We start from the raw sequence: 13,570 nt of genomic DNA on the forward strand, positions 1-13,570 counted from the left end.
ATTGAAAAAATACATTTATTTCAAGTAGAAAAATGAATCTACTTGTTTTTATTAGATGTAGTTGGATTATGTTTACTGTGTGTTGGGTGTGTGATATCCAGACATATGTACTTAACAATAATGTATTTTTTTTATATTGCTAAATTAATGCATGAGTGGCAAAGATTGTGATTTTTCATTTGTGGTATTTGAATGATTGTTTTAAGATAAATTGCTTATGAATTGTTATTAATGTAAAATGTTATGTTTGAATGAAAACTTGTCTGCAAACATGAATTAGAACCAAAGTAAACTAATGACTTTGCTCATAGAAGATCATAAAAAAAAAAAAAAATCATCAGACAGAATTAATTTCCTTTTTCCATTGAATTAAAAGCTGCCATACAGATTTATAAAGTAAGCTCAACCCATGGGGAACTCACCTATATCTGGTGTCAGAACTTGCTACTATGAGATGGCAAACAACATCTGTTTCACTCAACACATCAGCACTTAGAAAACGAACGATGCCAACTTTGCACTATATCAAAGGAGAGTAAAATGAAGAGATAATGTGTAGCTTCTGAAATGTTAAATAGTTAACATTTGTGACCAAAGCTAAAGTTGCAAAGAATGCACAAGGTCTACTGCGCTAGGAAAAGAAGAGCTAATTGAAAAAAAAAATTTGACAAAGATATACAATTAATGTGCTGAAATCTTCACATTTTCTCTGAGTTCCTGTAATATTCTGAAAAAGAAACTGTTAGGAAGTAGTCAACATACTTAAAAGCACATATTAACTTTTTCAGAGTTTACAAAATCTCATTTTGGTGCTAAAAATGGTATAAAGAGTTATAACTTATACTGGTCAGAAAGATTCAAAGCAAAATATAGACAAAGCAACATTTAGAACTTATATTTCACCTCCTCAATGGTATTAGCATCAGGCAACCCATGTTCCCCTATCAACCTCTTGAGGGCATTGGGGCTTAGACCAGGCGGGGTCTGGTAGGTCGGCTGCTGGGAGGCGGAGCTTGGTCGGTTGGGTGTGGCCGCACTGGCTTGACCACTAGCTGGTGCTGTGTTGGGTCTCTCTTCACTGGTAAGGGCAAATACAAAGATTATGTCACAATGATACATTAGGAGCTAATAAAAATGGTGACTAATTCAATGTATTGCTACAAATAGATTTACATTAACACATTCCAAGTATTTATAACATGCTCTGACTTCTTAAAGAGTGTGCACAATGATCAGAGCTGCCAAGTTGTATTTTGCATTTTCAGTATTCTTATCCCCCAAAATCAGTATTTTGACCCAAAAATCTGTATTTTTACCATGAGATAAACATGCATGTATAATGGCAAAGTTCGATCACTTCTTACATTATTTTGCGCCCCACACCGTTGCACACGAGACCGAAAGTTTCAGTCTAGATTTACCATTTGGTTGTTCCGCTGAACTGCGTTGGCTCACTCACCAATACATAGACTGAAGAATTTGGAGGCCTGTACGTACAGACAACGTATTAGCAGTAACGTTAGATCTAACATTCGACGGAAACCTGTTTTTTTTCCGATCGTTTTTTGCACATAAAATATCACATTATGAAAAAGAAATTGCATCCATATTTACGGAAAAATGTATGAAATTCAGAAATATCGTACCTTAGACCGCAGTTACGTCTAATTCGTTTCAAATTATGATCGAAACATCATCATCTTCGATCCTTCCGTCGGTCAACGTAAGTTGCCATCTTGGATGATGTCATCATCCTTACAGACGTATTTACCAGTCGCAAAATATCGCGATTTGAGACGCTGCTTTATGCTTGCAAACTACGTGCGTGCGCTCGGAACTTGTCACCCGCAATGATTCGCCAGGATATCGAAAATTCTAATCGGAAAGCCTTGATGAAAGCATAACTCATTGAACGTAGAGGGCAGCAACACACGGAATACCTTTTCTTCTCTAATTTGTTTTTTTCCGTATTTTATCATGAAAAAACGAACTGCCGTATTTTAAATTGATTTCCGTATGAAATACGGAAAAATCGTACTACTTGGCAGCTCTGAATGATGCAACAGGTAGGTCTATTATACATATCTGTGAAAAGAATGAAATATTTCTGATGCCATAAGAAAAACGGCATGAAGAAAAGTGAGCTTATGACATCATGGGCTCACTGATATACAAACTGTCCATGTTAGGTTTATCAAATACTGACAACATAATGCAAAACTTTATTTGCATCAGATTCATATCTTCAAATTTCTGTACTTGACAATCTTTACCAATTCAATGTCAGCTGCTAGTTTTTCAGATAAGACTAGCTTATTGTGTGGACTTGACATATAAAAAAAAGCCTCTCAATTTGAAAACAGAAATCGATGAAGGGATGTTTCCTGTAACTAAAATCTAAATTTCCTACCAGTACTATTATCACAAATCACAATCAATAATACTTCAAATCAAGAATTAAAAAAAAAATCACCTGAAAGTGTAAGGTAGGAGTAGATAATCTAGATGATCTTTACCAATTCAATGTCAGCTGCTAAGGTTTCCAATGGACTAGCCCTCAGGGTGGACTTGACATATCATATTAAACAAGCCTTTGAATTTCAACACAGCAATCAAAGAAAGGATGTTTCCATTAACTAAAATTAAAATTTTCCCACCAGTACTAGTATCACAAATCACAATCAATAATACTTCATATCAAACAATAAAAAACAAATCACCTGAAAGTGTAAGGTAGGAGTAGATAATCCATGAGAAATGTTGTTAGTAGGTGAATGGTTTCGACTTTCTCACTCAGACCAAAGATGGCTCTTCTCTTGGTAGGATCATCAGGAAGCTTGAGATGCGGGAGCGTAGGTACCAACATCTGAAGGATACTGCAAGACAAGAATGGAGAAGATGATCAATATGAGGGAGATGGAGAAAATTATCATTACGAGAGACATAACATGGTGTCAATTATCATTCTCAGGGATAAACGATGAAGGGAATTATGATAATGAGTGACAAAAAGAATGAAAAAATTATCATCACAGGGACAAATGGAGAAAATTATGATGATGAGGGATAAGAGTAGAAAATTATCAATATCAGGGACAAATGAAGGAGAAAATTATCGTTATGAGGGACAAAATATCATTCCAAAAAGTGGCATAAATTCTTTTAGAACCAATGGATTGAAAAATACTTTTGTCAACAATTCAATTCCATGTTTACTAAAAATGTTTATGAATTGCCATCAGCTATAAAAGAAATACTGGAAAGTTTGAAAAGCAAAACATGAAATTATTTTTTTCTAGATATTTTCCTTGTACACCTAAAAAATCATAAATTCGTGAATGAAAAAAAAAACAAGTAATTTTTAAAGTCATAATGCTGTTACAACTGTGTATTTCAAAGTGCCAACCTTTGCTTGAACACTCAATGGAAACTGGAAGTAAAGACATTTTTGGAAGATACAAGAAACAATTAGTACAAACCTGTCTTGTTGTAAAGGGGGTTTCCCTTCTAAACACTTGATGAGAGAATGAGCTAGCTCTGCCTGTTTTGAAATCTCAAGCCTCGGGAAACCCATTTTTAAGTACAAGATGGTGAAGTTCTGCAAACAAAACACACAATAAATACCACTAAAACATCTACAACATATTAAAAAACTATATGCAAACATATAATTGAAGCAGATTGATTTGTAACTGTGTCGAACAATGATGAATAGTCAAGCTGCATGAAACGTTAAGAGTCCTCATATCATCTACTAATCACTGCAGATATGTCACAATTCATATACCCTTCTACTCCTAGCTGTCACATCTCATCTGCTTTAAAGTCATTCTGAGAATTTCACCTTCCATCACAAAAAAATACTCTCTTGTCATCACTTCTTTCTTGCCTTTCAATTTCAATCCTAACACCAGATCAGAAAAACAGATCAGATTGTGTTAAGTGTAAACTCAAAACTTGTATCACTTATTGTCCTACATGTATGTATATATATATATCAAAGATTCACATTGTATTATAGGTTTTAAATGTATACTCTCTAAATATAAACATTACTTCAAGATTTACATTTTGTTTTTAAATCAGTGAAAAGTTAACCATGCTCTTGCTATTACACTAAAAAGTTATCATCCATGTTTATGCTCGCCACACTGGGTTGAATAAAGGTTTACTAGAAAATGTTAAATTATACTTTCATAATTATAAATAATAAAATTTCCAGTCTATTTCAAAGACAGGTACACTCAAAGCATGTTATGCTTTGAAATAGATCCAATCTTCAATGTCCATATAACACATGTAACTGCCATGAGTCATTATGGCCAATCGGTATTAATGACAGGGCATCGATTCAAGTACATGGACAAATTGCAGAATGAACTCATTTGCATACTTACAGTTACAAATGTAATACTAGATGGGTCCTGGTATTGCAACAGCAAAGATTCAACAGGGATTTGAACCTGTGGCCTACTTTTTAACCGTTTATTTACATGAACCAGCAATTCCAAGACCTGCATTCAAAATATTAAAAAAATTAAACATATTCACAAATCATGATAATGCACTTTACAATACATTAAAAAAAAATCTAAATTAAGTGCAAAATATAAAACAAGTCATTAAAAATGCATGAATTGAAATACAGGGAAGTATCGGCTTTTGTAATATATTCAACAAAGAAACAAAACAAATATGAAAATGGTGATCAGGTAAGTAATTGTATCTTTTTTTAATACACAATGTCTGACTGAGCTGTACATGTAATACCATGAAAGCAATGATGGAAAATAAATAAACTGCTCTATGAATAACTCCATTATACAAAACTGCAAATTGATACCTAATTATTAGATTGAGATACATGCCGTATAAAGCTTTTCTTTTCTTATACTGTAGCCCTCCCCCTATTATGAGATGTGAGATGCATGCCATATGAAGCATTTATTTTCAAGTAGCCTCCCCCTCCATCTCCTCCTCTTTCTTAGACTTCTTTGCTCTTGTCTTCTTCTTCTTCCTCTTTCACTCCTCTTGCCTGTCCTAAACACAACAATTTGTTTTTTTGGTTACAGTGCTGTTTTACCTTCTTCCTGACTCCTTCTTGGCTGCTGGAGAGCTTAAGAAGCACAGGGGGAAGAAAGCGGCAGACAACATTCTCCAGCTGTTCATCACTCTCAGCGGACCCAATCCGTAGGAATACTCTATCGAGTAGTTCTATAATATAAAACAGTAATGAGAATGAACAACAAATTCTCTGAGTGTGAGCTTGTATCCAGCCAAACGACATATGTATCCAGCCTCGTGCAAAGAGGACGCACACTACTGCATAGGTAATAATATTGCGTTGACCAGTGGCGTACCTAGGATTTTCCACAGGGGGGACAAATTCGTCCGCCAAAAAATTGGACAAGCAAAAAAAAGTCTTCAAGCTCATCGGGGGGGGGGGGGGGGGGGGGGGGGGGGGGGGGGGGTAGGGGTACGTCCTTTGCATGGGTTGTGACTCGTCAGGGGTAGCCTGGGGCGTTGTGGGGAGTGAAAGTTATATACTGTACGTACTCACTCCCCACTAACGCCTGGATTCACCGTACATGCCTTTCCGTGTCGGACAGGATTACCCGTGTTGAACCTAAACCTAAATCACCAATTTTAGTTTTAGTTTTTCGCCCAAAGTTATGTACATGGGCAAGTTTTATGTTTACCCCCATTTAATTACATTTTTCTTACTTTTCATTAAATAAATAGTCGTAAAATTGAAAGAAGTTAAGAGTAAGAGCGTTCACTTACCCCCGTCTGTTTATGCGGCCATTTTGATTTCTTTTGTTATGATACCTAGATACACACGCGGTAACACGCGTGCAGAGCTGCAACTTAGATTTTAAAAATACTTGCATTTGTCAATAAAAATCACGATTCGTAAAATATTTGTTTCGGTTGATAAATAAATATCATAAAACAATTTATATGATATTTATCGATAAAAAAAATATTTTGAGATTCCTGATATCTATCGGCAGATGCAAATATTTTTTTAATCCAAGTTGGCAGTTTGACTGCCAACTTGGATTAAAAAAATATTGCTTACGCGACGCACGCGTCTGTAATGTTGGCGAAGAACAATAGGAAACAAGATGGCGGTGTAAACATCGAGCAAGTCTCTTCCGTCTTTTCACAATATTTTTCACACTTTTTTAATGAATTCTTGTTTAAAATAACAATGAGAGCGTAGAAATGTCGGAAATGAAGTTTTGTCCCATGTACATGATTTAGGGATAGATCTTTTAGAAGGAAAGTAGAAATCTCAAGGTGAAAGTTTCAGGTTTTGGCTTCTGTCGTGTGGGTCAATGAGAAGGAAGACCTGGCTTTGTATATAAGTTACGTTAGTAGATTTTTACTCTCTAGAAGCCGAATGGCTAGGTTTTGGCATCCTTCGTGTAGGTGAATGAGAAGGAAGACCTGGCTTCATTGAGAGTAAGCCTACGTAAATGATTTTTACTCTCTAGAAGCCTCCTGGCTACGACAGTAGTGTAGTAATTGGGCCATGTACATGCAGTACCCTATATGTATTAATATGTGTATAAGTATAAGTCTATGTATTGATCTATGCTCATGTATGTATTAAGTCCGTGTGTGCAGTGTGTAGGCGAGGAGCACTCCTGATTGGAGAAGCCTTTATATGCTCCTACGCCTGCTATGTACAATGTATGTATTAAGTCCGTGTGTGTGCTGTGTGTAGGCGAGGAGCACTCCTGATTGGAGGAGCCTTTATATGCTCCTACGCCTGCTACGTACGTGTGTGCGTTGCACAGCACGTACACAAGCTGGTGCATGCTGAGAAGAGTTCCAGAGTAGATCGAGAGCAGACACCGTGGAGACATAATAGAGAGAAGACCCCGAGACGCCATCGAGTGAGGACATCCCAGAAGCTCCCCACTCGGCGCCGTGGTCAACCTGTATTAATTAGAAGTCTAGAATATCTGTTCCTGTTGTCTGTTATCTACCGTGTGGCATCGTCAGTGCAAGTGTCAGGTGAGTATTAGTTGTTGTCACTGTCTTGTACCGTCGAAGTAACCCATTCGTGATTCGTGAGTAATAATCCTTGTCAGTGTAGTACCTGTCATTAACCAACCACTCGGTCATTCGTATCTGTCTGTCTCGTGCCATCACAGTAATCCATCCCTCACTCATTCACTATCAAGTTTTACTTCATTGGCGTATGCGTGCTTTCGGGTCGTCCTGTGCGCCTGTCATTTTTATTTTCATCAGTTCATACACGTTCGTATTTCATATCTGCTCACGAGATTGATTTGTGAGGGATTTTGAAGTGAATAACGAACGGAGAGTGAGTGAGAAGTTTTCGAGAATTTTTAATTTGTGTGCCGGGATTGCGTGGATTCGCATGCATCTCGCACACATCTTGTTTTAGTTTTATCATTTCTTGTTTGTTACGAGTGGATTTTGATAAATATTTGCCATATCTAGGAAAATTTTCCCTCGATCCTCAGTAATTAATCCAGATGGTATAAGTTTCCTACAATTTCATAGTCTTGTTTATCAGGCAGTGTACCAATATTTTGAGGGCGTAGAGTTGCTGTTCATATATTTTTATATATTTTCCAGTATATATTTTCTATCGACATTCAGCAAGTGTTTTTACAACCAGTTCTGTGCACATTGAGTGGCGGAAAGAGTGTTAGAAGTTTTAATACTCCTGGTTGCTGAGTTTGGTAATAATCTGAATTTACTTCAAACTTTTGCCCAACTCGAAATTACATTTGTGTCGGTGGTTATAGGTGGGTTTTTCTGAACTTCAGAGCTTACCTGTTACTAGAAAAATAGGTGGGTTCTGAGCTTCGGATCTTACCTGTAACTTGAAAATATACTCTTGATTACTGTTTTAATTAATACACATCTTGTGAATTTTCTTTAAAGCATTTCATTCATCACATCCGATATTGTGATTGTTTCTTGTACTAATTACAATTGTCATTCATTGTTGCTAACTGTTCACCCACTCGGTAGAATTGTGTGTGAATATATAGACTTCTATAAATAATTCCAGTGTCAGACCCGTTGGGACTGGAAAAAAGAGAAGTCTGAAATATTTATGTGAATAGACTTCTGTCATTATTACCAGTGTCAGACCCGTTGGGACTGGGAAAGAGAAGTCTGAATAATTTTATCTTCCATATCGAATAATTAGTAGTTTGGGCTGGTTGTGTGTAGGCTCCATAATTTTTTGAAATTGTGTAGTTATGCAGAGAAACCGGTAGGCTATTAATTTCTTGATAATTTAGATATATTATTCTCTATGTTCTTCATGTTGCATGTTTATATGTCATTTGATTCTAGCTAAATTGAATCATCGCTATTTATAGATCTATGTGCTGATTTTGATTTCCATATTGCTTGGAGATCAAGAAATCAGCAGGTCAAAAGTTAGATGATAATAAAGATTTGTCTTAATTAACAAATATCATTGAAATATCTTTCGAGATTGTTTTTGACCAAAAATCTACCCTCGATCGCCTCGCTTGGCTCGAGTCATATCGATCCCTGCCGAGCCAATCACGTGACTGCTACATTGTTCACTTGATCGAGATAGAGTCGTGAACACAGTCACAGCCGATCAGAGTTAGAATTTGCTAAACTCTGATTTTATACTATTATAGTGATTGACCGTTGATTTATTTTGAAGATTAGTTCTAAGTAGGAACTCGTAGAGGTTGATTTTGTAATTAGATCATTCTTTATTAGTTAATTTTAGGTCTAACGTCGCGCGGTTTTCAACCAACCCCAGCGCAACGCACCTCTATCTTTGGCCCGTAACTCCAGGCAGGGATAACGTTCACGAGCCGGTAATCGTCACCGTGAAGGCAAATTTTGAGCGAGTTTATTTTTCGTCAGTTTTTACTGACAATTTGCTGGATTTAGCCGCCAATTGTCTCTTGACACAATATTTACGCAGTGTAGCTAAATTCTATATTCCCATATTGATATTTCATGTTTTTAGATCTATCTTTAACTTTATCACCCCAACTTTGTCTGGTGTCGACTAGTAGTCACCAGCGAACGACTTTCACGTTAGCCGTATACCGGTACCTGCGTGTCTGTGCAGTAGCACTTTGCATTTTTGTCTTTGAGATCAATTTGACTCTTGCTGGAAATTAAAAGAATTTATTTAAATTCATTTAACCTCTTGAAGTTGAGCTTATCAGCTGAGTTAGAGCTGTGAATTGGTTTTCTTGCCTAAAATATATTTCAGATTTTTTGACGCTTCTGTCTTTTCTGATTTTTTAAGCTCATATATCAGTAAAATCCATCGTGAGAATTTAATTGATCCCAAATAAATCTAGTATCTTCATATAGTTTAGGGATTTTTCCATCGCAGATAATCTTGTTAATCTCTCAGGTGTTTGTAATTTCCTGACAGTGTATACCTGGAGCCAACAAGTGCAATTGTTTTGCTTTGCCTTTTGACTCGGTGTACACTTGTTTGAGCGAGGACTTGGAATTTAATTTCAGGCCCTTAGTTCTTTGTAGGAAATTTTTCTTGGAGGTTATCCTGGATTGTCTTTCTGTGTTTGAAATGTAGGTTTTTTTTGTTGATTAATTTTAACAAGCAGTGTTGGATCAGAAATTTTTCGTTGGAAGAATTCTTGTAAATTTAATTAGAACTCAACTGAAGGTACAAGAAGTACTGAATTAAATTTTGATAAGCCCTTGAAGATACTTATTTTAATTAAACCAACTCTTTACTCTGATTTTAAGTGAAAGGTACAGATACTATCGATCTTTGATATCAGAATCAATGTTTGATATCAATATTCTTTGAAAAGAAAATTCCTTTTTTTCATACGGTTTGCTCTGTTGTATTTTTGGAGCATCATTCTTGCGCTGAAAATTTTGCAAATTTTTATTCAGGCTCAAGGATTCAATCCTTCAGTGAAACACAAAATTCACTGCTGTCATTTTGCGCAAGTTTATCTCTAAATAGTAGAGCCATTTTTAGGCTTGTTGCCATTCACTTTCATTTTTTTTTATTTGGTAACTTATCCACATTCTAAAAAAAAAAAAAGAAAAAGAAAAATAAAGAAAATCGGATGTAGGATAAATGTGTGTTTTGACATTTATATATTGCATTCATCAGAAATAGACAATTGTCATTGAATGCTACTCTTGTAATCGTTAAGGCTTCGATAAGTTGAATCCTTGTTAGGCTCTTTTAATAGTTGTAGAGTAAGTAAAACTTATTGTCACTTCTGCGATTACTCAGAGAAGTAGAAGTTTGATATTCTATTCTACAAGTGTAGTTTCTGAAACTTGAAGCTGCACTGTAACTTGTAAATATACTTTCACTGAATACATCCATTGCTACAGGAGTGTGTACATACTTATATTATTATTGTTCTTGCAGTACAAGTATTACCATACTTTACTCTTTCCTTGGCATTAAGTGTATTCAGTGACACAAGATTGATAAACCTAGTTAAGTTCTTTCACTGATCTGCAAGCTATATTCTGTTAAGTTACACCTGTAGATCATTGAACTTGAATTTATGAAAGTATCATTTAAATTATGTTTAAGAATATGCCTTTGAATCACCAGGGTGATCATCGATAATACTTTTCTGAGTTTATTTGGAATTCATAATGATGCAAAGTGACATCGCCAGAGTAAAACAAAGATTAGTTGAAGACATTATAGACAGTCGTAATACTAGTAGGGGATACGTATATGAATATTCACTGGCAGATAATCTGTACAAGCTTGGTTATCCAAGAAATTTTGTAGATGAATTTGTTTATGAGAAGTTTGATTGTTCAAGGATACATTATTCATCTGATCTTGATTTAACAGATCTTGTATATGAATGTGCTGATAAATGCCAATATAGATATACTGAACCCAATACTGGTAGACAGCCTCAGGCTGATAATTTGCATCTGCATTCACCTTATACTCAGTGTGAACCCAGATCAAACAGCAGGGTTCAGAATACAAATAAACATGATTCATATCCACAATCTTCCTCTCATACTTCTAATGATCATTCAAAAGCTGATGATAGTTATATGGCAATGATGATGCACTGTATGGCTGTTCAAATGAAATTATTGTCAAAAGAACTGAAATCATCTCGGCATTCATCTGCTTTGGATTCAAGGCTTCCGCTCTTAGATCGAGGTTGCGATGCCCTGAGATCTTATTCTCGTGGGTATACTCCTGGTGCGCGAGTGTCCTCGTTGCCCAAGTCCGTGACCTTCGATGGTAGAGGGTGTTGGCACACTTTCATACGTAATTTCAAGCTGTATTCGGAAGATCGCGGTTGGGATCAAGCCCAACAGCTCAATGAACTTTGCTTTTGTCTTGAGGGAAGCGCAATCAAATATTTTGCATCAATTATTGTTTCTTCCAAAATAAACGTTCCCTATACAGACATTGTCAAGAAGCTTGAGCAAAGGTTTGCTTCTAAAGAATTTCCTGTCGCACAATTGCAATTCGATTTTGCGCAGCAGGCAACAACCGAAACAAAGGGGGAATGGGCCAATCGTGTCCTATCCTACGCTTCACGCGTCTTTGACGGATTGCCTGAGGAGATTGTTGAGAGGCAAATAGTGCACAAGTTTTGTCAGGGTTCATTAGATCAAGAAGCGGGGAAATGCGCTATCCAATTACGTCCTCAAAATCTTGATCATGCCATTGACTTAGTTCGGTGGTTTCAGCATCGGCCAAAATATTCAAGACAAAGGTCTTACGATACTGTCGAGGAGGATCTCAGAAATAACCGTATGGGCATTTCCGGGCATGCCTCTAATACTCAGCAGTCCTCCTGTCAGGACAGTCTGGAGGACAGAGTGCCCAATCTGGAGAAGAAGGTTGATAATATTCAATCTGCTCTAGGGGCACAGATGAAGTCCTTCCAGTCCTCAGTCCAGGGATCGGTAACTGCTGTCCCAGAGCTGAATAGGCATACACATTCTCCTTCGACAGAAGACACTGACTCCAAGGTGTCTTGTCGTGATGTTTGTTTTGCATGTAACAAATCTGGACATTTTAAGAGAAACTGTCCAGAACGTTTAGCAGTAAAACATGTAGATACCTTAAGTGTAGATGATGTAACTGTAAATACCACATGTGTAGATGATGTAATTGTAAATACCACATGTGTAAGTGATGTTACAGAGAATAACTTAGGTGTAGATAATGTAAGCTTTGTAACTATGTCAGAGGACAGTCGAGCCTCTACTGAGGATACCAAGCATGGGCAGAGATATCTTGAGCAATTGCTTTTGGGAAGTACACCTCCTAAGCTGTCCATCCTTGAATTCCTCAGTTCTCTCCTCTGGTGGAACCAGAGGTATAGATGTAGTTTAAGTAATGGCCAATTCCATTTATCTTGTCCATGGCTCCTTCCTCCCTGGCCACCACCCCTGGAATGGAGTAGAATCTCCTTGATCAGTTGCTGAAAGTCCTGCAATTGAAATTTCTGTTAGGCAATATGATTTATTTTATGAACACAATAAAGAAGGTGAAGGCATACCTCTAAATTTTAATGGCTTGTACCTCTTCAGGTGACATACAAAGTAATAGGTGCAAACACTGGTTATAAATGCAATAGATAGTTCTTTTATCACATTTGTATATATTTTATACTACATAAAGACATAGATATTTCAACCATAGATCCTTTACCTTGTTTGCAAAGGCTTTATTAACAACCCTGGAAATATTGTCATACAGGATGTTGAAATAGTAGTAGTTTTTTTCTCAAGGGAAAATACTATGTATGTATGTCAAGTCCAGGTTGTTATATTTATTTGCAACAGATCTGGTTGAATTATCATTACATTATATGTTTTCAAGAGCTCAAACATACATCATATATCATATTTGTAAAGGTCACATTGTACAGGCCTATATTAATTGGTAACAGAGCTCCAGCCAAATGTACAAAGAACAGACTACCGTAATAGTCAACTTAAAAGAATCTTTTTTGTAAATTGCTGGCGAGGCTGAACATCTTCTTTCAGACTTACAAGAAATAAGAAGATATTCTTTATGTCAATACATAGACCAGACTGTGCCCGCCTGGCCAGATGAATACTTACCATTTACTTGTTCTTGTTCCTCCGTGGAAGTATATATTTGCTGTTCTCCAGTAATGATATATTTATTTTTGCTGGACCAGCAATCTTTTTCTAAATGAACGATTGTTATTGAATAATTCTATGTCCAGCTCAGATCACACTTTTTATGTACGGTATCTGAGGTATTTTATTGGTGTCATGTATTTAATCAGTTTTAATCATATAGGCATATATTACATTCTTCTGTCAGGTTCCTTCATATCTGTTTATATCTATTGAGATTGCACAATATATGTCGCAATCTGATGGAACCGGGAGGAATGTAGTAATTGGGCCATGTACATGCAGTACCCTATATGTATTAATATGTGTATAAGTATAAGTCTATGTATTGATCTATGCTCATGTATGTATTAAGTCCGTGTGTGCAGTGTGTAGGCGAGGAGCACTCCTGATTGGAGAAGCCTTTATATGCTCCTAC

General features: G+C 36.4%; 1 protein-coding gene across 2 annotated transcripts in view; it reads right to left on the minus strand.

The window, feature by feature from the left end:
- Positions 1 to 13,570, minus strand: part of LOC121424445 (proteasome adapter and scaffold protein ECM29-like) — a 59,681-nt gene that overhangs the window by 42,894 nt on the left and 3,217 nt on the right. For both annotated transcript variants that reach the window (XM_041620134.1, XM_041620133.1), the window contains exons 2-7: positions 5,084 to 5,214; positions 4,398 to 4,514; positions 3,480 to 3,598; positions 2,721 to 2,876; positions 904 to 1,078; positions 423 to 520 (exon numbers count right to left, since the gene is read on the minus strand). In XM_041620134.1, coding sequence (XP_041476068.1) covers positions 423 to 520; positions 904 to 1,078; positions 2,721 to 2,876; positions 3,480 to 3,598; positions 4,398 to 4,514; positions 5,084 to 5,214 — 796 coding nt within the window. The remainder of the gene's footprint in view (positions 1 to 422; positions 521 to 903; positions 1,079 to 2,720; positions 2,877 to 3,479; positions 3,599 to 4,397; positions 4,515 to 5,083; positions 5,215 to 13,570) is intronic.

The sequence above is a fragment of the Lytechinus variegatus genome, chromosome 11, assembly GCF_018143015.1.
Source record: "Lytechinus variegatus isolate NC3 chromosome 11, Lvar_3.0, whole genome shotgun sequence".
In the NCBI taxonomy this organism is placed as follows: Eukaryota; Metazoa; Echinodermata; class Echinoidea; order Temnopleuroida; family Toxopneustidae; genus Lytechinus; species Lytechinus variegatus.